This window comes from Vulpes lagopus, chromosome 3 (genome assembly GCF_018345385.1).
Source record: "Vulpes lagopus strain Blue_001 chromosome 3, ASM1834538v1, whole genome shotgun sequence".
Lineage (NCBI taxonomy): Eukaryota > Metazoa > Chordata > Mammalia > Carnivora > Canidae > Vulpes > Vulpes lagopus.
In genome coordinates this window covers 150,643,375-150,665,039 of record NC_054826.1, presented here as the reverse complement: position 1 = coordinate 150,665,039, position 21,665 = coordinate 150,643,375, and the positions used below count along the sequence as shown (strand labels likewise).

At 38.0% G+C, this 21,665-nt stretch overlaps 1 protein-coding gene across 1 annotated transcript in view; it reads left to right on the top strand.

Moving 5' to 3' along the window:
* CLCA2 (chloride channel accessory 2) overlaps window positions 1-21,665 on the top strand; it is a 40,021-nt gene that overhangs the window by 4,111 nt on the left and 14,245 nt on the right. The window contains exons 3-11 of the mRNA XM_041747192.1: window positions 793-943; window positions 4,390-4,498; window positions 5,751-5,910; window positions 8,113-8,340; window positions 12,250-12,480; window positions 13,302-13,479; window positions 14,908-15,014; window positions 17,133-17,357; window positions 19,732-20,002. Coding sequence (XP_041603126.1) covers window positions 793-943; window positions 4,390-4,498; window positions 5,751-5,910; window positions 8,113-8,340; window positions 12,250-12,480; window positions 13,302-13,479; window positions 14,908-15,014; window positions 17,133-17,357; window positions 19,732-20,002 — 1,660 coding nt within the window. The remainder of the gene's footprint in view (window positions 1-792; window positions 944-4,389; window positions 4,499-5,750; window positions 5,911-8,112; window positions 8,341-12,249; window positions 12,481-13,301; window positions 13,480-14,907; window positions 15,015-17,132; window positions 17,358-19,731; window positions 20,003-21,665) is intronic.

The window sequence follows — 21,665 nt, the reverse complement described above, 5'->3', positions numbered from 1 at the left end:
ATAAAATCTTTAAATAAAATAAAATCATTTCTGTTTAAAAAAAGTTAACCACATACTTCTAAGGGCAAGTCTTGAGACAACATGTTATGTTTCTTCCTAAAAATAAAAGAAACAATGTTGTATATAAAATTGTATTCTCTAGATGGTTATTTGAATAGATATTTTCTTTAGTTTTGGACTTAAACTACTGTTTTATCACTAATAATTGAAATGGCCAGGGTACAAGGTGAAATAGAACTTCATTCCGATGATTGTTTGGTGATCTATTTGATAATGGGAATGAAAGGATAAGGCTTAAAACAAACATGTCTTATTGTCCTGTACTGATGAAGTAAGCAACAGAACGCTACTCACAACAGACTTGTAATACTTTACAGTACAGTCTGAGTGACATTCATTGCTCTTAACATTCATCCAAATATTTTTACTATATTTTATAGTGTTTTATAATGTCAGAATTTTAAAGTGTTGACTTTTGAGAAGATTTTAATCTGGAAAATGAGAAGATCAAATGGAAATAAAACTCCATGGAAAGTTGCTAAGCTTTTAAAATATTGATGTTTTTGAAAGTGCCAAATAATTTTATTGATATTTAGTTGTGCATGCATTTTAAACTCCATGTATAAGATACACATTTAAAAAAAATCTGTTATTAAATTGGAATACAATTCCTACAGTAAAATGCACAGATCTTAAGAGTACAGTTCAAATTGTTTTAACAAATGTATATGTTTATGTCACCAGCATCACAGTTGAGATATAGAGTATTATTAAGCATTTCTCTTAATTCAGGCAAATGTCATAGTGACTGACTGGTATGGGGCACATGGAGATGACCCATACACACTACAATACAGAGGGTGTGGAAAAGAAGGAAAATACATTCATTTCACATCTAACTTTCTACTAAATGATGACTTAACAGCTGGCTATGGACCACGAGGTAAGTGTGACCAATCCAGAAATAAACATTGGGCAATACCATTTACAATATTCTGTGCTTGGTGCTGAAAAGTAACTCAAAGAACCTGAAACCTGCAGAGGACTTACCATCTGGATGGGGAGAGATAGGCTAATGTGCCCATGAAAAGGGAAGAGACAAAGTAGCCAAAAAAAAAAAGTTGGACACCAGATTAGTGGCTCGGACAGTGAGTACTATAAGAATTCAGTGAAAGGAGAGAACATTTTGCACTAAGGGTGCTCAGAAAAGGCCCACCCAGGAGAGGCTCTTCAAGTTTAATATGTTGGTGAGTGGAAAGATGAGAGAGAACAGTGCAGAGTATGATTAAACAGTGGCAGCAGAGGCATCCAGAGCATATTTGAGAGATGGGAGTGGTAGCTGCTGTGATGGTGCAGAGAGACGATGAGGAGCGAAGTAGTGGAAAAACATGCTGAAATGCATGTGGGGATGGGTGATGGGGAGCCTCGACTGCCCAAATTAGCGAGTCACCACTGAAGGCTATGGGCACAGGAGAGAAATCAACATAAAAGTGTTTTCAGAAGATGAATCTGGCTGTAGAATAATGATAATCTGGCTCCCTCAAATCAATGAGAGGGAAAGTAGGGGATCCCTGGGTGGCGCAGCGGTTTAGCGCCTGCCTTTGGCCCAGGGCGTGATCCTGGAGATCCGGGATCGAATCCCACATCGGGCTCCCTGCATGGAGCCTGCTTCTCCCTCTGTCTGTGTCTCTTAATCTCTCTCTCTCTGTCGCTCATGAATAAATAAATAAAATCTTTAAAAAAAAAAAATGAGAGGGAAAGTAAGTATCAAGAGAATAACTAGAAGTCCAAGCAGGAGACAAAAGACTTGAATAAGAATAGGGGCAGTGAGATGGGGACAGGAAAAGGTGTTAAGAACAATGAGGTTTTTTTTTTAAAAAAAAGATTTTATTTATTTATTTATTTATTTATTTATTTATTTATGAGAAAGAGTGAATGAGAAAGAAAGAGAGAGAGCACGAGCAGGGGCAGGGGGAGAAACAGACTCCCTGATGTGGGGCTCAATCCCATCATGATCTGAGCTGAAAGCAGATACTTAACTGACTGAGCAAAAATGAGAATTTTCTATGTGCCGGGTGCTGTGCTTTTTGTTTTTCAAATGTTACCTTATTTAATCCTAACAACTCTAAATCTTGGGAGATATTCTCCAGAGGCTAAAAAGAGAAATAGAGGTCACACTACTACAGAGTGAAAGGCAAGAGGGGAGGGGTGTGTGGCAGCATTAAGGAGCACATCAGGTTTATGTCAGAGGTAGAAGGGACATCCACAGGTTTGGATCTAGGCAAGTTGATTGAGGGGAGCAGCCATTGTTCTGGCAGAAAGGCTCAGCCTGTGATGGATGTGGGCGGCTGGAGTTTGGGAGAGAAGTCAGGGTCATAGATTTGGAGACTGGTGTTTAGTGGATAAATGTGAGGGAGAAACTGTACAGAGAACAGATCAACAGCTCAAAGGCTAACTATCCCATGCTTAATTTTTAGTTTTTGATTTTAACATAAAATAGTGCCTTTCAAATGATGTTTTCACTTTTAACTGCCATTTAAATCTATATAAATGTTGTTATCATCTATATGGATAGCAGGAACTAGGGCAACACACTGTACAAAACACTTTATAAAACACTTTTTCTTTTTTTAAGATTTCATTTTATTCGACAGAGAAAGAGAGCACAGCAGGGGGCATGGCAGGCAGAGGGAAAGGGAGAAGCAGGCTCCCCACCGAGCATGGAGTCCAATGTGGGAATTGATCCCGGAACACTGGGATCATGACCTGAGCCGAAGGCAGATGCTGAACAGACTGAGCCACCCAGGCACCCCTATAAAACACTTTTTACTTTTTTTTTTTTTAATTTTTTTATTTTATTTATGATAGTCACAGAGAGAGAGAGAGAGAGAGAGAGAGAGAGAGAGGCAGAGACACAGGCAGAGGGAGAAGCAGGCTCCATGCACCGGGAGCCCGATGTGGGATTTGATCCCGGGTCTCCAGGATCGCGCCCTGGGCCAAAGGCAGGCGCTAAACCGCTGCGCCACCCAGGGATCCCTAAAACACTTTTTATAAAAACATCTTTTTCCCAGTAACTATGGGATGCTGATAATCTCTGCCAAATAGATGACCTCACCAGCACTTCTAAATTGCATGAGTAGGCACAAACTTTCCCTTAATACCTTCAACTTATTTCCCCTCCCTTCCTTTGTCCCACGTTGCAAAACTTGCACAATAAGCTGCAGCCTCACTCAGCTCTTCAAATACTTGCTCTCAGAACTTAAAAGAATTCAGAAAGGAAAAGTGCATTTTGGGAGAGGGGTTAATCTTGAAAGCTTTTACTAGGGAATAGTTTTGATCAGAACACTGAAGGAAATGCAAGATTTAGAGAAGTAGAGATAAAGATATAAGGGATTTGATGCTGAGGATTGGCGTTTCCCTGAGCCAAGAGTTGGAGACAAAAATATAAACGTGGAGAATCAGAGATAAAATAACAGAGAAAGGATAATTTGAACTGGAGAGGAGGTTTAGGATCTTTTGTACTCCTTTGTCTCTCTCTGGCCCCAGGGTTTCAATCATTGCTCTAGAAAGGAGGATAATGTACAAGAAAAAAGTAGGCATGTGTGGATAACACAGACTAAAGAAGAGCAAATTTTTGTTTACATGTTTGGCATCTTAGTCTTTTTGGGGCTGCTATAACAGAATACCATAGACTGAGTGCTTTTTACACAACAGAAATTTATTTCTCATGGTTCAGGAGGCTGGGAAGTCCAAGATTGAGGCAATGGAAGATTTGGTGTCTAGTACCCACTTCCTGGTACATAGACAACCATTTAATGGCCTTTGTTCTTACATGGTGGGAAGAGGAGGGAGCTCTCTGGGATCTCTTTATAAGGGCACTAATCCTATTCATAAGGGCTCCACCTTTGTGACCTAATCACTTCCTGAAGGCTCCACTTCCTAATACCATCACATGGGCCATTAGGATTTCAACATACAAATCTGGGGGGGACATAAGCATTCAGTCCACTCTACTTAGATATACTTCTTTCTCTTTCCCCAAATCTAGAAATGGTAGGCCTGTAAGAAGCTACATAGAAATGTGCTACACAGCTTCACTGGAGAAATGAGACAATGTGGGACCATCACTAGTTTCAAATAGGGCATGCGCCAAGTAAATCAATCACTGGTTTGCATTTACAGGACTAAATGTATTTTCAGACTGCCTCTTATATGATGGTAGGGGGTAAAGCAGGAGATGGGAATAGGTCAGGAAGAGAAAAGTGGGAGGATTACACTTCAACCCTATGTAGTGAGTATATATAGTCAAGTGATATTACATCTTCACTCGTTAGCAAAGCCCACTGCTGAGATTTCAGGAACTCAAAACAAAAAATCTCTCTTCCACAGGTAGAGTATTTGCCCATGAATGGGCCCATCTCCGTTGGGGTTTGTTTGATGAATATAATGATGAGAAACCTTTCTATATAAATGGGCAAAATCAAGTTAAAGTAACAAGGTTGGTACTTTTTCTGTTTAAAATTTTCTTTTTTTTTTCTTTTGACTCTGACATGAAGCAGCTAATGGCAGCTAAAACCTAACTTGCAAGGAAGAAATCCTTTCATTTTACAATTTTATTTCACTTTTTAAAAAGTTGATAAATGTTTATGTGGTTCAAATATGAAAACAGGGATGCCTGGGTGGGTCAGCCATTGAGTATCTGCCTTCACAGCTCAGGGCATGATCTCATGTTCCTGGGATTGAGTCCCGCATCGGGCTCCATCATAGAGCCTGCTCCTCCCTCTGCCTCTGTCTCTGCCTCTCTCTGTGTGTCTCTCATGAATAAATAAATAAAATCTTTAAAAAAATATATGAAAACAATATAAAAAGTTAACTCTAAGATATCTTGTTCCCACCCTTGTCTTCACCCATTTCCCTCTCATCCCCTCTAGGTAACCATTTTTTATTAGTTTCTTGTTTATTTTTTAGTATTTCTTCACGTAAATCTAAATAAATATGAATATATATTTTCTTTTTTTTCTTAAAAATAATTGTTTAGTGTTCCACTGTGTGGATGTACCATCTCACTTGCTTTCAACCGGTCTCCTATTGTTGGACAAGTGGGTTGTTCTCAATTTTTTGTTATTACCAATAATATTATAGTCATAATGCTACATATATGTAATTTCTCAGTATGCAGGCAGATCCATATATCTATAGAATAGCTTCCAGGAATTACTGGGTCAAATGTGCCCTCATCTATAATTTTGGTAGATAATGACCAATTATCAATTGATTATCAATTGGAAAATATTTCTCTTCTAAAGGTTGTATTGTTCTTCACTTCTATTGGAGTGTCTGAGATTGCTTATTTAGGAAAGAACCCTTTTAAATATCATTATTACATGTTCACTTTCTTCTGCTCTGATGTCCAATGGCAATGAGCTCAAAGACGCTGTGACACAAGATACTATCAATCATGTTCCTCCTTGGAACTCCAAAAAAATCATGTTGATTTCCTAGGATCTTTTTCTTTTACCCTGTTTAGTTGGTAAAACTTTTGGTAATACAGAATTCCTCATCCAGATCAAATGCTTTAACATAAAGTGGACTGCATTTCCAAATTAATGAGCTTTCTTAACAGAGTAGTTTTTTAAATGTTTTATGTGTATCTAGCAAGCTACAAGCCCTGTAACAAATTATTATATGAGCCAATGAAGATAAAACATAAGTATTTCTAAAATAGACCCAATTTCTCTTTCTATTTTTAGGTGTTCATCTGATATCGCAGGCATTTTTGTATGTGAAAAAGGTCCTTGCCCCCAAGAAAACTGTATTATTAGTAAACTTTTCAAAGAAGGATGTATGTTTATATATAATAGCACCCAAAATGCAACAGCATCGATAATGTTCATGCAAAGTTTATCTTCTGTAAGTATAAAGACAACTGCCTTGGAATGACAACTTCCTACAACATGCCATCTCTTCCCAAGGTGGACTGATAATGTTTGAAGTATTTAAACAAAAAGACAATTAGCACTCACGATGTTTTAGAGCTTGGGGGCTTTACGGTTTATCTAGTTTTTATTTCACAGATAAAAAACACCAAGGCCCCAAAGATGATCACCAAAAAAAAAAAAAAAGGTTCCTTTAGAAAAGTGATTATTTGCTTTCTAGGGAAGGTAATTTAACAAGGAAGCTCTGTAGACTTCAAAATAAACTGCTCATCTGAAGGTATTGAGGAAAAGTGTATTGAGTTACTAAGAGTGATAAAATACATGATTATATGTCTTTCATTTGAAGTAGCAAACCATTTCCCAGCACCTCCAAAAAAAAAAAAAGTAAGAAGTAGCAAACCACTCTTATTTTAATTGTTTCCTAATTCTCTTTCCCTTGTTTTGCACAGAGCACAGAAATTAAAAGAAAAACCAGACGTTACCAAAAGAAGTCAACTAACCCTTTGTAGTTTCAGAAACTTAACCTTGTCAGTATTTTGCATTACCAAGAGACTAGTGTATGGATGTAGAACACCAGTTTTAAAAATTGTTATTTTAAAAGAGTATTCTGTCATGAAGATCTAATACTTAACATTCTCCAGCTAGTTCATTTTCTGTCTGAAGGAAGAAGCATGAAGCAGCCAAATTCTCACCAGAAGCCTGCTTTGAAGGAATAGAATCAGAAAGGAAGGAGACTGGTGATACAGAGGTTTACTGGTATCAGCCTTCATGACCTGACCTGTCCACCCATCTTCACAAAGACCTGAAACTCACGTGTGTGTGTTAAATCTCCCCTCCACAGTGCTGGGGCACGGGTGCATGCCTCTGGAAGTTTTGCTTCCATAGATGACCAATGTTCCTTAGATTGACATATTCTTTTCTTTAAATATTTTTTTCTTCAATCTGGTTTAGTCAAGGCTACGAGTCATTCTGCAACTTTATTTATTTATTTTTTTATTTATGATAGTCACAGAGAGAGAGAGAGGCAGAGACATAGGCAGAGGGAGAAGCAGGCTCCATGCACCGGGAGCCCGACGTGGGATTCGATCCCGGGTCTCCAGGATCGCGCCCTGGGCCAAAGGCAGGCGCTAAACCGCTGCGCCACCCAGGGATCCCCATTCTGCAACTTTAAAGTGATTTTTCATACTTCTTGTCTGATACATTGTTTTTAATTTATAGCTTTAATACCTAAGGCCAACTTAATTTCATGTATTTCATCCACATTGTGATCCTTTGAAAGACCTAATCACTAACATCCAGTCAAAAAAGTTTCACAATTCTCTAACCATAGTCAGGAGAGAAAAGAGTTAAAAAAATAAATAAATAACAACAAAAACAGGTTACATTCCCGTCTCCCCTGGGAAACTCATGTCCTTAAGCAATTATCAGCCTTCTGAAGCTTTAGCTTCCCCTTCTATGAAATTATAGATGGGACTGGGAAGTCTATCAGGTTTCTTCTAGCTCTAAGCTCCCATGGCTCTGTTAGCAGGAAGTATCTACTCTGTAGGAATATAAGCACTGGGAATAGGTGGTAACCTATTACTTTGCGATGCAAACCATACCTTAAAAAGGGGTGACATATGTTTAGTATTATTAAATGAATTATATCTCTATTTCCAAAAGGGGAGAAAGATCAGGAAGTAGATTTAAGTTGCTTTTTTGTTCATTATCCTATTCTTACAGAGATCAATATTTGAACTAGATCAATTTATGTTGACTGATCAATAAATAAAGGTGCAGCTGGGTCATTATATATAATTCGAAGGAGTAGGTTGACCGAGATAACATTTTCTAGAGTGTTTTCTTTAACACACTATCATTTGAAAAAAAGTGGAACATTGTTTTGTTTTCTTAAGACTAAGATATATATACATGGTCTGCTCTCTGTTATCCAAGTGCAAATAGACTATAATAAACGGATCACAAATACCACAAGGTTGCCAGTGTTTCAAGCAAAGGGTGCGAAGGTATATTTGTAAACTCAATATCATTCTTGAAGTAATAAAGGGCTGCTTTAGCACTTCTGATATCTCATGTTTCAACTCACCTTTCCTTTTACCTTTAGTTGCTTGAGAAGAAGTATGTCTAATATGGGAGGAGTGCCTTTATTCTCTGATAGGCATTGTTCTTTTTCTAGGTGGTTGAATTCTGTAATGCACGTACGCACAACCAAGAAGCTCCAAACCTACAGAACCAAATGTGCAGCCTCAGAAGTGCATGGGATGTAATCACAGACTCTGCTGACTTTAATCATAGCCTTCCCATGAATGGGACTGAACTTCCACCGCCTCCCATGTTCTCTCTTATTCAGCCTGGTGACAAAGTGGTCTGTTTAGTCCTGGATGTGTCCAGTAAGATGGCAGAGGTAATATTTTGCACCAAAGTGGTTGTAAACCATTCACTTTTTCTATCAGTTTTCGATTCTTTTCATTTTCTAGCAGGTAAGGGCAAAGGAGGAGAGGCCAAGGTTTGGAACTGTTATGTATTTTGTCTTTTCTTGGGGACAAGAGGAACAAATTTAGGATGTAAGCCAGAAATTGAGATAAGGCAGATAAATGAAACCCACAGATAATCCCTAGCCCTGATTTTTTGCTACTAATTGCGACTTTTTTTCCAACCGAGATCCTTTCCCAAAACTCTGATGTGTAAGAGAATCTCTTGTCTGGCTATATTTCACTCACTGGTAAGCTTGCTGAGGTAAGAGACATTGGGTTTGCAAGAGTGTGTGATTATCCATTGTATGTGTATTTTCCATGTCAGTATGGATAGAAAACCATACTTCAGTCATCCAAGAAGCTTGCAGCCTTCCAGAAATCCACTCCTGAAAGCCCCAGAACTCTCAGTTAGTGGTCAAAGTCTTAGTCTCTGGAACCAGGCATATGTGCTTTAAAACCTGGCTTCTTATTTACTGTTATATATTCAGGAGCAAAATAACCTTCCCAAACTGTTTTCTCATTTGTAAAATAGGGATTATAATACCTACTTTTAGTGTTGTGACAGAAGCAGCTTATACTAGCTCATTAGAGTCGATTGTTAAATTTTTAGAAAATTTGCAAGCCAGTAGTTAAATATAGCCATTATTAAAAAAATAAACTATGTAGATTTAGAATTAAATACAGTATATTAAAACAAACATAATAAATGCTTAAAACTCATCACTTCCTGATTATTTTCCTACTATTTTTTTTTTTTACAATTATCTATGAGCAGAATCCGTAAACAACAGTTCATGGGCCAATTTGGCCCACCACCTATTTTTGCATAGCCCACAAGCAAAAATAGATTACTTTTAAAATGGATTAGAAAAAAAATCAAGAGAATGATAATATTTCATGACATGTGAAAATTATATGAAATTCAAATTTCAGTGTCCATCAATAAAGTTGTATTGGAACACAGCAATGCTCATTTACCGTATCTATGGCCACTTTAGTGCTAAAATAACAGAGTTGAGTAATTGCAACAGAGAACATATGCCTAAAATACTTGACTAAAATACTTGACTTTCTGGCCCTTTTCTGAAAATGACTGCTGATCTCCGATCTATGCTTTTAAGATGATTTCTGGCCTACTGTATCTGTCTGGGTCTACTACTACATATTTCTTACCCAACTCTGCTTTCAGTGATGTCAAATTGACAACTTGAAGTTAGCCATGGTGGGAGTATGTACCCCACAAAAATTATGAAATCAAGGTCTCTCTCTCTCTCTCTCTTTCTGCCAGAAAGCCAGTTTAAAAAAACATTTACCATCATACCATCATCTACTTCATAAAGTTGTCAAAGGGGAATAAATGAGAAAATAAATATGAAGCTTTTGGTTCCTAAGTGGTAGTTATTATTTTATTATAGTACTTGTCCTAAGGAAGAGTTTATCCTCTTGTATTCTCTGGATCACTAGTTGTAGAAAATTTGTCTTTTTTGGCTTGTCTCTGAAACGTTAGGAGCACCACTCATACATTCAACATCTAAATAATTTTGTAATCTTGCCTACCTGCAGCTAACTAGGGCATGATCTTCTAAAATATGGTCTCCAGATGATTTATATTGGCTAGCTGCCTCTATTGAAGAAGAATAGACAGAGTGAAAGTGATAGTTGGACTTGAGAGAAGATCTAAGGGATGTGGAAGAGAAATAAGCCTAAAGTAACACACTCATAGCAAAGCAAATTTCCTTCTCTTTTCCTGCCAATATTGTCCTTGAAATGTCATGGTCATTTGTTCATTAGGCACTTGTACTGTGCTGGCTTGTGGGATGCAGAAATGACAGGACATAGTCTCTGCTTCAAAATGCTCACAATTTGGGGCCCCTGCAGGGTGGCTCAGTTGGTTAAGTGTCTGACTCTCGATTTTGGCTCAGGTCATGATCTCGGGGTCATGAGATGGAGCCCCCAGACAGGGTCCAAGCTCAGTGAGGAGTCTGCTTAAGAGTCTTTCCCTCTGCTCCTCCCTCCCAACTCTCTCTCTCAAATGAATAAATAAGTCTATAAGAAATGCTCACACACATGCACATGTGAATAAATACAATATAATGTGACAAGGCTTCAAAGAGGTGTGAGTTGCTTTGGGAACGCTGATGAGGAAGCATCTAGTGCCATAAAAGAAAGTGACTGAGGAGGACTTCATTGAGAGGATGAACTTGGAGTTGAATCTTGAAGGATGAGAAGGTACTTGCTAGGTTGAGGGAGAAGAAGGGAAGATTTCCAGGGAAAGGAAGAATTTGTGCAGTGGCTGACAGGCAAAATTAGAAAAATCTGTGGGGAGTACATCTGTTGGTACGGCTACAACAAATATTGGGTGTGTCTAAGAAAATGGCGGATAAGATGCAGAGATGATATGAATCTGAGAGAAACTTAAGACTTTGAGTTGGTAGGACCTGTTCGAGGATATGGGGGCTTATAACAGATGGGTAATGAAAGACAGCCCACGCTTTTGGCTTAACTAGTTGGGAATGGAGATCATGATTAAGAATGGTGAATTAAAATTTTAAAACTTTAAAAAAAATTAATTAGCTAATTTTAAAAAAGAATGATGACTTCATGACATGATGTTAGCAATAGCTGCTAATTACTGGGTGCTGACTATATACCCATTTTGCAGATGAGAAAACTGAAGCTAAAAAAGATAATTTCTCTATGGTCACATAATTAGCAAACTTTGAAGGCAGGATTCAAAGTCCTTGCTTCATCCACTGTACCAACTTTCTCCCCAATATTGTAAGAGAAACAATATTTGGGAAGGGAGGCAATGAATTCAAAGTGTGTTGAGTCTGAGATACCTGTGGGATGTTAAATTGGTAATGTTTCCTAAGCAATGTGAAATGTAGGTCCAGATATTAAGGGAGCTGTCTGGGTTGGAGATAGAGACTACAGTCATCGCTGAAGAGGTGGTCATAGAAGCTCAGTTTGCTGCTCCCATAGCCTTCAAAACGAGTGATCCTAGTGAACATCAGTACCATCACCTGTCCAAACCTGGTCACTAATACTAATTTATCATTGGTTAATGCTTCAGAGTATAACTGTACTGTCATTTATGTCTCTCAGTTGAAACTCATAGTGATTCTATTTAAAAAAGTAAGAAAAATATTATTATCCTCACTTTACAGATGAAGTGCCCAGGCTAAGATGACCATGGTAACAGAGGATAGTGCCAGTACACATACCCCTAACTGCTACTTTTCTCTACTATCTTTTTGTGGTGTTTCCTCTTATCCAAACTGGATTTTAAAAGAAACAGCTACAAATCTAATTTTAACTGGTTTCATAGAACTTGAATTCTGAGTTGGAGAGAAACAGTGTGAATAGGTATCCTTAGAGAGTGGTAAATATGAACAGCTTCTTGGAGGCACGGTTCTTTTTTTTTTTTAATTTTTATTTATTTATGATAGGCACACAGTGAGAGAGAGAGAGGCAGAGAGACAGGCAGAGGGAGAAGCAGGCTCCATGCACCGGGAGCCTGACATGGGATTCGATCCTGGGTCTCCAGGATCGCGCCCTGGGCCAAAGGCAGGCGCCAAACCGCTGCGCCACCCGGGGATCCCGGGAGGCACGGTTCTAAACCACTCCCCCCCTCTTTGAAAAGCACTTGTATTTTTTTTTTACAATTAATGAAGTGAGGATCCAGCATTGTGTCATTCTTTACAGCTCAAAAAATCACAATCTGACATTGCTAATGATTTGCAGAAATATTTGCTGATTGAGTTGCTTAGTCATACTTTTGTCTACCAAACAAATGTAATTCTTTTTCTTTTTCTTTTTTTTTCCTTTTTGGGACATAGGCTAACAGACTCCTTCGACTGCAACAAGCAGTAGAATTTTACTTGATGCAAATTGTTGAAACTCATACCTTTGTGGGTATCGTCAGTTTCAACAGCAAAGGGGAGATCAGAGCCCAACTACACCAAATTAACAGTGATGATGATCGAAAGCTATTGGTTGCACACCTGCCTATGACTGTGTCAGCAGAAGCAGAAACCAGCGTTTGCTCAGGGCTTAAGAAGGGATTTGAGGTACAGTAGGGCACCCCAACCCTCAAATCACCCTCACTTCCTTTTCTTCATTTTGTATCTGAGGTTCCTTCTGATTTGGGGCAATCTGTTATACTGTGGTCATAACAGCTTTCAACTATAATGATGTTGACCCGTAATGATGGATTAGTTTTAAGGTCAGGAATCATATCTTGTTTACCATTAAACCCCATGTGCCTAGCAAAGTACCTGTCACATAATAATTGTTCAGTGAATGCTTGTTGAAGGAATGAATTAATAAATAAATAAACAGCCAAGGATGGAAGACTTTAGTGCCATCTAGATGATTTCTAACACTGTTCCTATTTCTAACATTGTTCCCCACATTCTGGGACTGTCCCAACTGTAGCCATTTTTACACTTGGGTTTCCAGTCAAAATCAACATGTCTGCCTTCTGTATATAATAATTCTGGACTTGTCTAATTCTAATGTGTAGCCAAGATTGAGCCAAGAGCCAAGGCGTCTTATTGGTCATTCACTGGCAGTGATAACACATAAGAATGTGCCGCCATATCCTCTATTATGGACCCTATTCTAAATCAGGGTCATATTGTGATGATTCAAACAGGAAGAGTCCCTCTCTACAAGCAAACCAGCAATGGCATGTAGAGTGATGCTATCAGGTTCTGTGATGAAGTGAATTGAGGCCAGAATGGAGATGGGCATAGAGGGCAGTGAGCCACAGAAGATCTGAAAGAGGCATATGCCTCATGGGTGGGGATTCTGGAATGAGTGAATTCTTCTGTTCAGTCAGACAATCTGAACTACATTTCCTTCCAAATGACTGATACTATATGTTCAGGTGGTTGAAAAGCTGAATGGAAAAGCCTATGGCTCTGTGATGATATTAGTGACCAATGGAGATGATGAGCATATTGACAATTGCTTACTCACCGCACTCAGCAGTGGTTCAACCATTCATTCCATTGCCATGGGCTCATCTGTGGTTGAAAATCTGGAGGAATTATCACGTCGTACAGGTAAACATATTTCTAAAAACTTATATTTTAGAGCATTTCCTTTAACTTGAATATTCAAAGCACAAACATGAAACTCAGATTATGTCAACAGAATGTGTGGCTAAAGTGAAAAAAATAGAAACAGTTATCTTAAGGAAAACAACATAAAAATCAAATTATGCCAAAATTTTGCAGACTTTGCTTTTAATTTTTAATTTTTTCAGAGAGGGAGAAAGAGAGAGGGGGTGGGGCAGGGGGCAGAGGGAAAAGGAGAGAGAAAATCCCAAGTAGACTCCATGCCTAGTGGAGCCTGACACAGGGCTTGATCTCAAAACTTCAAGATCATGACCTCAGCCAAAATCAAGACTTGGCTGCCCAACCAACTGAACCACCAATGTGCCCCCAAATTTTGCTGACTTTGTAAAGAAGATTTTATTTATTTGAGATAAGAGAGTGTGCGTGCGAGAGAGAGCACAATCGTCGGACAGAGAAAGAGAGAAGCAGGCTGCCCATCAAGCAGGGAGCCCAACTTGGGGCTCAATCCCAGGACCCTGGGATCATGACTTGAACCAAAGACAGCCGCTCTACTGACTGAGCCACACAGACGCCTCCAAAATTTTGCTGACTTTTAAACATTTTCCTTAGAAGATGCCAATTATACACATCGAATGAAAATATAATTTCATAATTTCTTTGTTAAATCAGTCTGAGCATGTATAACACAGGGCTAAAAATATGTTTAATATGTGATAAAGACACATACCATATTGTAAGACACATACCTTTTTTAATTCCATATGAGGCATAGAATAATTTTATCTTATATTCCTTATAGTCAATAAAAATGAATATTGCTGACTTTAAAACTGAAAGTTAGGTTTTATGGAATTATCTTTGAAAACAATGTTTTCAGAATATGAATGTAAATGTAAATATATAGCAATGTAGACAGGTAGCAATTACCCTAGACTATCTAGGAATTACCTTAATTACAAGACTATTCAATAAATATTCATAGAGTTTTTATCCTGTGCCAGGGAGAGGTTTATTATTTTTTTTAAGATTTTATTTATTTATTCATGAGAGACAGAGAGAGAGAGAGAGAGGCACAGACACGGGGAGAAGCAGGCTCCATGCAGGGAGACTGACATGGGACTCAATCCCAGGTCTCCAGGATCACACCCTGGGCTGAAGGTGGTGCTAAACCGCTGAGCCACCTGGGCTGCCCCAGAGAGGTTTAGACCTTGACGTTACAGCTGTGAACAAAACCGACAAAACCACTCATCTCTGCTGCTTATCACATGGCTGGTAGGATGCAAAGCAGGTCAAGCATAACTCCTTTCCCCAAATTAACCCTCTTACACAAGAAAGGTTGTTGGATAAGACCTAACCTGTTATTTTTTGTTTTATTTTATACATTTTAATAGTTAACATAATCATGTATTTCAGGAGGTTTAAAGTTCTTTGTTCCAGATAAATCAAACTCCAACAGCATGATTGATGCTTTCAGTAGAATTTCCTCTGGAACTGGAGACATTTTTCAACAATGTATTCAGGTCAGGATTTCCTCAATATCATACTAACGGGTGGGGTTGGGTTTGGGGGGGGGCGGCAGAGAGAAGGAATCAAGAAAATAGATGAATTGTGCTAACTGCCTCATTAACCTTATTTGACTATGTAATAATTCTTGCACAGAAGGCTTTTAATGAGCTTCTTGGTCTCACCAAAGCCTGGATTCAGTTTTACCTAATGTCTGTTCTTCACCACCTTAGGAATAATTTCCTGTAATTGCCACCTTTACCTTTAAAGGTCTGTAAGCAGAATTTGCTCCTTCCTAGCGGCTAAAATAGGTGTGGAGTGGGGTGGAGGCAACGCCAAGGAGGAAAATAAGAAATTGTGTCTTTAGTTTGAGTTCTATAATAACTATCAGTCATAATCCATTTTACTTTTTTTGGCTTCTTAAAAAACTTCTTCAAAGCTCCTCCCTCATATTAAAAGTATCAACTATTTCACTAAATTCTAAAAATTTTTAAGTACTCCTTCAACTACTGCAATTGACTTTGTTCAAAAAGGGCTTCCTCTACTCAAGCCATTTTCAAAAGGGCCAAATTTTTTCTAAGTAGTTTAAAGATATTTTGAACATAACTAAGAGTCTGGACAAAATTTCATCTGCTGTTTCCTCACAGATGGTAAGTGAAACTGCCAAGTTAATGACTTGTTGTGAACAATGAAATCAGTTAAATTATTCTTAGGAAATATTTAACATCAAGATTATATGTACACAGTAAGGCAATAACCACAGTTCCATCATTAGAAGTGAAAAAAGGTGAATCATAAATGAGAACATACATTATCATTGAATTACAATTGGTTGTTCCTAATAATCTTTCTATCACATGATTTCTTCTTTAATAATATGAAATAAAAACAAACATTTTAAAGTTTTTAGAAATTTAACAAAAGTTTTTAAAAATCATATGGCTCAAATTAGCCTCATGTTCCCAAACTTGGCCTCCTCTCCCCCAGTTGTATGTCATTAGCCCCACTAGACCATGGACAGAAACTACATCTAATTCCCTTCAATAGATCTGGCCCGGCACAGAATGTGCCCCACTAGTCAGCAGTCCACAAATGCTTGTAAAACGAATTTGAATAAATAATCCGCAGTGTTTTTGCTGTCATCTACCAAAAATTTTATATGCTTTCCAAGTTTGAGCAATATTACAGAGTGTTACACAGTGTGTTTATTTAATAAATAAAAATTTTCAAAGTTATTTATTGACTTGTGTCTGTTGTAAATACACAGTGATTAAATAAATGTAGGGGCTCTGGTGTCAGCCTGCCTGAGCTCTATCCCAGTTTCAGCTCCTTGCCATGTGACATTGGACAAATGACTTCTCTAAGCCACGGTCTTCTCATCTGTGAATGTGGATAACAACAATACTCACTTCAGAGGGTTTTCATAGGATTAGTGAGATAACATATGTAAAGCATTTAACTGTACTGTCATCTGCACTCTGTATGTGTTGTATGCACACACACGTGTGCATGTGGCTTATTGTGAATGGCTAAATAATTATTTTAATGTACCCAAGCCCCCTGAAACTCAGTGTTTTGTTTATTATTAAAATATATAAAAAGGTAGGGGCACCCGGGTGGCTCAGTCATTTGAGTTGACTCTTGATCTCAGCTCAGGTCTTGATCTCAGGTTTGTGAGGTCAAGCCTCACACTGGACTCTATGCTGGGAGTAGAGCCTACTTGAAAAAAAAATACATACAAGTATCTGGAGAGATAACATAAATCAAACCACTTAAGCACATTCGCGAACAAAAAATTTTTTTTAAGTTTGATATTATAATTGCTGATCTGAGGCTAATGTTGATTTGGATGAGAATTAGTATGAGAACAGTTAAAATTTCTCTATAAAAAATAATGAAGTGATACTTGTATTAACCATACTAGAATATTTTATATCTTTTGTAGTCCTATAATATAGAATATTTCACTTTGGTGAGGTATTTTTATAAAAAGTGATTTATATGAATATAGTTCATGTCAGAATTAAATTATTTTTTTGCCAATTTTATTTTTATTTGTCCAGAAGTAAAGGAAAAGATGGAATGTTTATGCCTACCCTAGAAACTTTCACATATATGTGTGTTTTCTTGAACAGCTTGAAAGTACAGGTGAAAATGTTAAACCTCACCATCAATTGAAAAACACGGTGACCATGGATGACAGTGTGGGCAATGACACAATCTTTCTAGTCGCATGGCAGATCAGTGGTCCCCCTGAGATTCTGTTATTTGATCCTAATGGAAGAAAATACTACACAAATAATTTTATCACCAATCCAGCTTTGCAGACTGCTCGCCTCTACATTCCAGGAACTGCTGAGGTAGGTGTTGTGAGCCTGTTCATAATGACAACATTTAGTTGAGTACATAACTTTCAGTTGAATCACATAATTAAATGCACTGTATAAAGAAATCCTATCCTGATACATCAAAATTTTACTTCAAATTTATACAAAAGCATTTTGAGACTGTTAAAAATTTAAGAGAAACAACTAAGGTATGTTCAAAACTTTAAATAATGGATACCAAGGTCTTCTCTCTTCAACAGTGGAAATTAGTATGTATGCAGTACAAATAATTTCTTCTTGCTTACTTTCTTTGCAAAATTCACACATAGTTATTTATACGCTTGGGGGGAAAACTCTACCTAGAATTTATAATACGAATATATGCAATACATGTTTTTGAGTATCTGCTATATTCTAGGTTTTGTTCTAGGTGCTTTATATTAAAATACCATGGTAGGAATATGAACGGGGTACTCAGAGCATACAGGAGGGATGCACAGACTTTGGGGGAAGGTGACTGCTTCCTGAAAGTAAAAACATCAATATAGAAATATGGAGGATAAAGAGGCCAGAGGTGTCAATGATATTCTGGACGGAGGAAAAAAAATAGAATATAGCTTTTCATAGAACTACAAGGAGGTCAATATGGATGAATTACACAGCAGCATGTGAGGTGGGCATTGAGGGGAAGGAAAGAAAGAAAGTGATGAGGCTAGACACAAATAGGACCCATGTCAGGAAGGGCTCTGTATGTCCATAAAGGCAAAAAGAGCTTGAATCCTAAAGGGAAAGGGAACCACTAGTGATTCCAAGCAGGGTGGTGAATTGCCTGAGTGCAGTCCTTCTACTCTGGTGATTCTGCTGAAGCACAAATCTGATCAAACTTGTCTTCTATTCAAAACTCATTGGTGGTCTCAGGATAAAATCCATGTGGTTACTGTTACATATCAGGCTGTTTATGTTAGGGCTTTTGCCCAAGCTTTTTTCTTGACCCTCTTCCCAAACACCCTCTGCTTTGCTCCTCCTAACTTTTCTCTCAACTCATCATGTTCTTTTCACATCATGTTCTTTGCACAGGAGCCAAGAACACTTTACCTACTTTTTTCTGCCTTTGCCTGACCTCTTAGCCTGCACTAGGTGCCCTAGAACAGAACACATATTACACCCAAAGAGAAGTTTTTGATATGGAGATCTGTATTGTCTTTTACTAATGTTATGATTACAAAAAAAAAAAGAATAAATAGATTATATTGATACTTGAATTATGACTTCACAGGAATATGGCCAAGCACATGAATCCCAATGAAGAAGGTTGGGTAGGGTGTGGTGGCATCTTAACTTTCCACACTGAGTCATGACTTAACTCCTTGGTGCTTTTTCTCTTTTTCTTCCAGCTGTACTGTGTTCCTCCTGTTCTAGGGTTTAATAAGAAGCAACAGCAGGGCAACTGGATGGCCATTAGGCCATCGACTCTTGGTTTCAGCTCAGGTCATGATCTTGCAATTGTGATAGGAGCTCTGTGTCGGGTTCTGTGCTGAATATGAAGCCTGTATGAGATTCTCTCTCTCTCTCTCTCTCCCTTTCCCCCCAACTTCTGTGTGCTCTCTTGCTCTCTAAAAAAAAAAATAAAAGAAGAAGAAGAAGAAGAAGCAACAGCAAGGATGGGGATAAAAATAATGTATATAACCTTCTCCAAAGAACAAATTTCTGTTATTTGTAGTTTATGTTTTTTTTTTCTTTCTGACATTCTTTTGCAGGTTCCCCCAGGCAGGCTAAACAGGCAAAAGAGAATAGTATTTAGAAATATTTCTATAAATTACTCAACACAGACATTGTAGAATCCTGACTTATTAAAAAAAGAGTATTTCTCTTTTTGGTCTCTTATAATGGACACGGGTTTTATTGCTTGAGATTTCTGGATATTCAGGGTGGGGACATTAAGGGAAGGAAGGATACCACTGCTTTTTATTTCATGTATTCACATAAATCATAATCATCCACTTAATTTGCTATAATTTTCTCAATTATAGAAAAGGAATATAAACGTTGAATTTGGGGTGGTGAAGCGGCTTAAATTAATATTATAAAATACTTTGAAGCTGGACACTTACTATCTTCAAAAATGTGAATTAAAATATGTCCTCCCCACAAATAAGTTCATGGTATAATTCCCTAAAATGTTACCTAACAATAAAAGTAAGTTGTGCTGTGAAAGTCACGTAAATAATAAATTGTTATCCTCTAACCCATATTAGCTTCCCTGAGATTCGTTTGTAGGTACTTTAGAAAATACAACATGAGCAAAACAAGGATTGAAACCCCTCAGAACTTAGACTTATGCTTTAAAATTAAGGGTTGACTTTTTTTTTCTTCACATTTTACAAAACAAAAAGACTTTGTTTTGCAGCCTGGGCTCTGGACCTACACACTGAACAATACCCATCATTCTCTTCAAGCCTTGAAAATGACAGTGACCTCTCGCGCCTCCAGCTCAGCCATGCCCCCTGCTACTGTAGAAGCCTTTGTGGAAAGAGACAGCACCCATTTTCCCCATCCTGTGATGATTTATGCAAATGTGAGAAAGGGGATTTATCCCATTCTGAATGCCACTGTTACTGCTACAATTGAGCCAGAGGCTGCAGATCCCATTGTGCTGAAACTTTTTGACAATGGAGCAGGTAACAGGGAATGTCATGCCATTTTTCATGTTCTCAAGAGCTGCTGTTGTGTTAGGATGCTCAATCTTAAGCTTATCTGTAAAGTTTTTTCAATTCAATTATTTTTCTCATCCAATCTTTTGAGATTCTCAAGTCCTTAGAGAGTCACTGACATACCAAGTAGCTACCAGTCACATCTACACAAAGAAAGAGAATGTAAACTTGGGAAGAGTCTCCTTGAGGTTCTTTAGTGTGGCTGTGGGGCTGTAGAGTGAGTAAAAGTGGAGGAGGAAGGAGCTTAATGCCTAGGTCTTGGCTCTTAGTTGGCCAGTAACACTAGTAACATGATGAGGTCACACAGAACAGGCTTATGTGTCCTTGTGACATGCCCATATTTCTCTAAGATTCACCAGCTTTATCATTCACTGAAATAAAAAGATTGGACAATAAAATAGCAGATGAAAACCCAAGAAGTAAGATGCAGTGGTAGTCTCCTCGACTCAGTTGTCAAAAGAAAATTGGAAATTGAACTTGTGACCCAGGAGATAACCCCAGACTATTCTTTAACCAAGTAGCAGGGTTAATAAGAGGGCAGAGCCAGTGTGTTTACATGTATGATTTGCTCACAAGACAACCAGGCCAGCAAGCCTAGTGGGAAGTGCTCTTTCTGCACCTAGAGTTCAGAGCCTCATCATCATACATCACAGACAGAATAGCATCAGGCCAGGAAATAGCAGCACCTAGACTCAGAATTTCTGACTAACTCTTTTTGACTTAAAAATGGACTCCTCTACTGTTTTATCTTTCCTATTCCATTCTTTCCCTAAACTAAATTCTCAGAATGGCAATGGACCTCAAAGTCTATGTTGGCAGCCACAGGTGTTTGATCTACTAAAAAACTATACTCTTGCTTCAAAAATAAAAAATTTTTTCAAGAGTCTTAGGTTTGGCAACCCATTAGCATTTTTCCATGGCCATCTTACATGACATTTATGAAACAAAAGTTCTTTTAAAGGATTTTAGTTTAAATCTACCTCAGAGGGACACCAAAGAAGTTCTCTCATTTTGCCTATTGGAATGGATTCAAATGAACTTCTCATGCTCTGATTGCTTATCCATGGTCACACCTTTTAGTTTTTGTATATCATCCAAAAATGCACTTTGCAGAATACTTCTCCTTTGCTTCAGCCTGTGGGCCAGCCTGGAGAATAGATCCTGTTCTCTTAGGAGAGCTCACCTGAGTTAGCTCAATAGCTTTTATGTTTATTCCCTGAAACCATTTCATTTATTTGATGTCTAAATTTATACTCTAGAGGCAACTGGTGGCTCAGTCCATTAAGCGTCAGACTCTTGATTGTGGCTCAGGTTGTGATCTCAGGGTCATGAGCTCAAGCCCAGTGTTGGGCTCTGTGCTGGGAGTGGAGCCTGCTTAAGGTTCTCTCACTCTAACTCTCCTAATACTAAACATATTAAATAGCCAACACTTATTTTTATAATGGAAGTAGTATTTATCTGCTGACAAATTCATGAACAGTGATAAAATGTACACTTATTAAATGCCTTATAATTTAAAATGTGCTTTCTCATGAACACTCTGAGATAATCCACACAATAACCCTGTGAGATAAGTTGTCTCGTTTTAAAGATAAGAACACTGAGGCTCAGAGAGATTGTTTTATAGCTA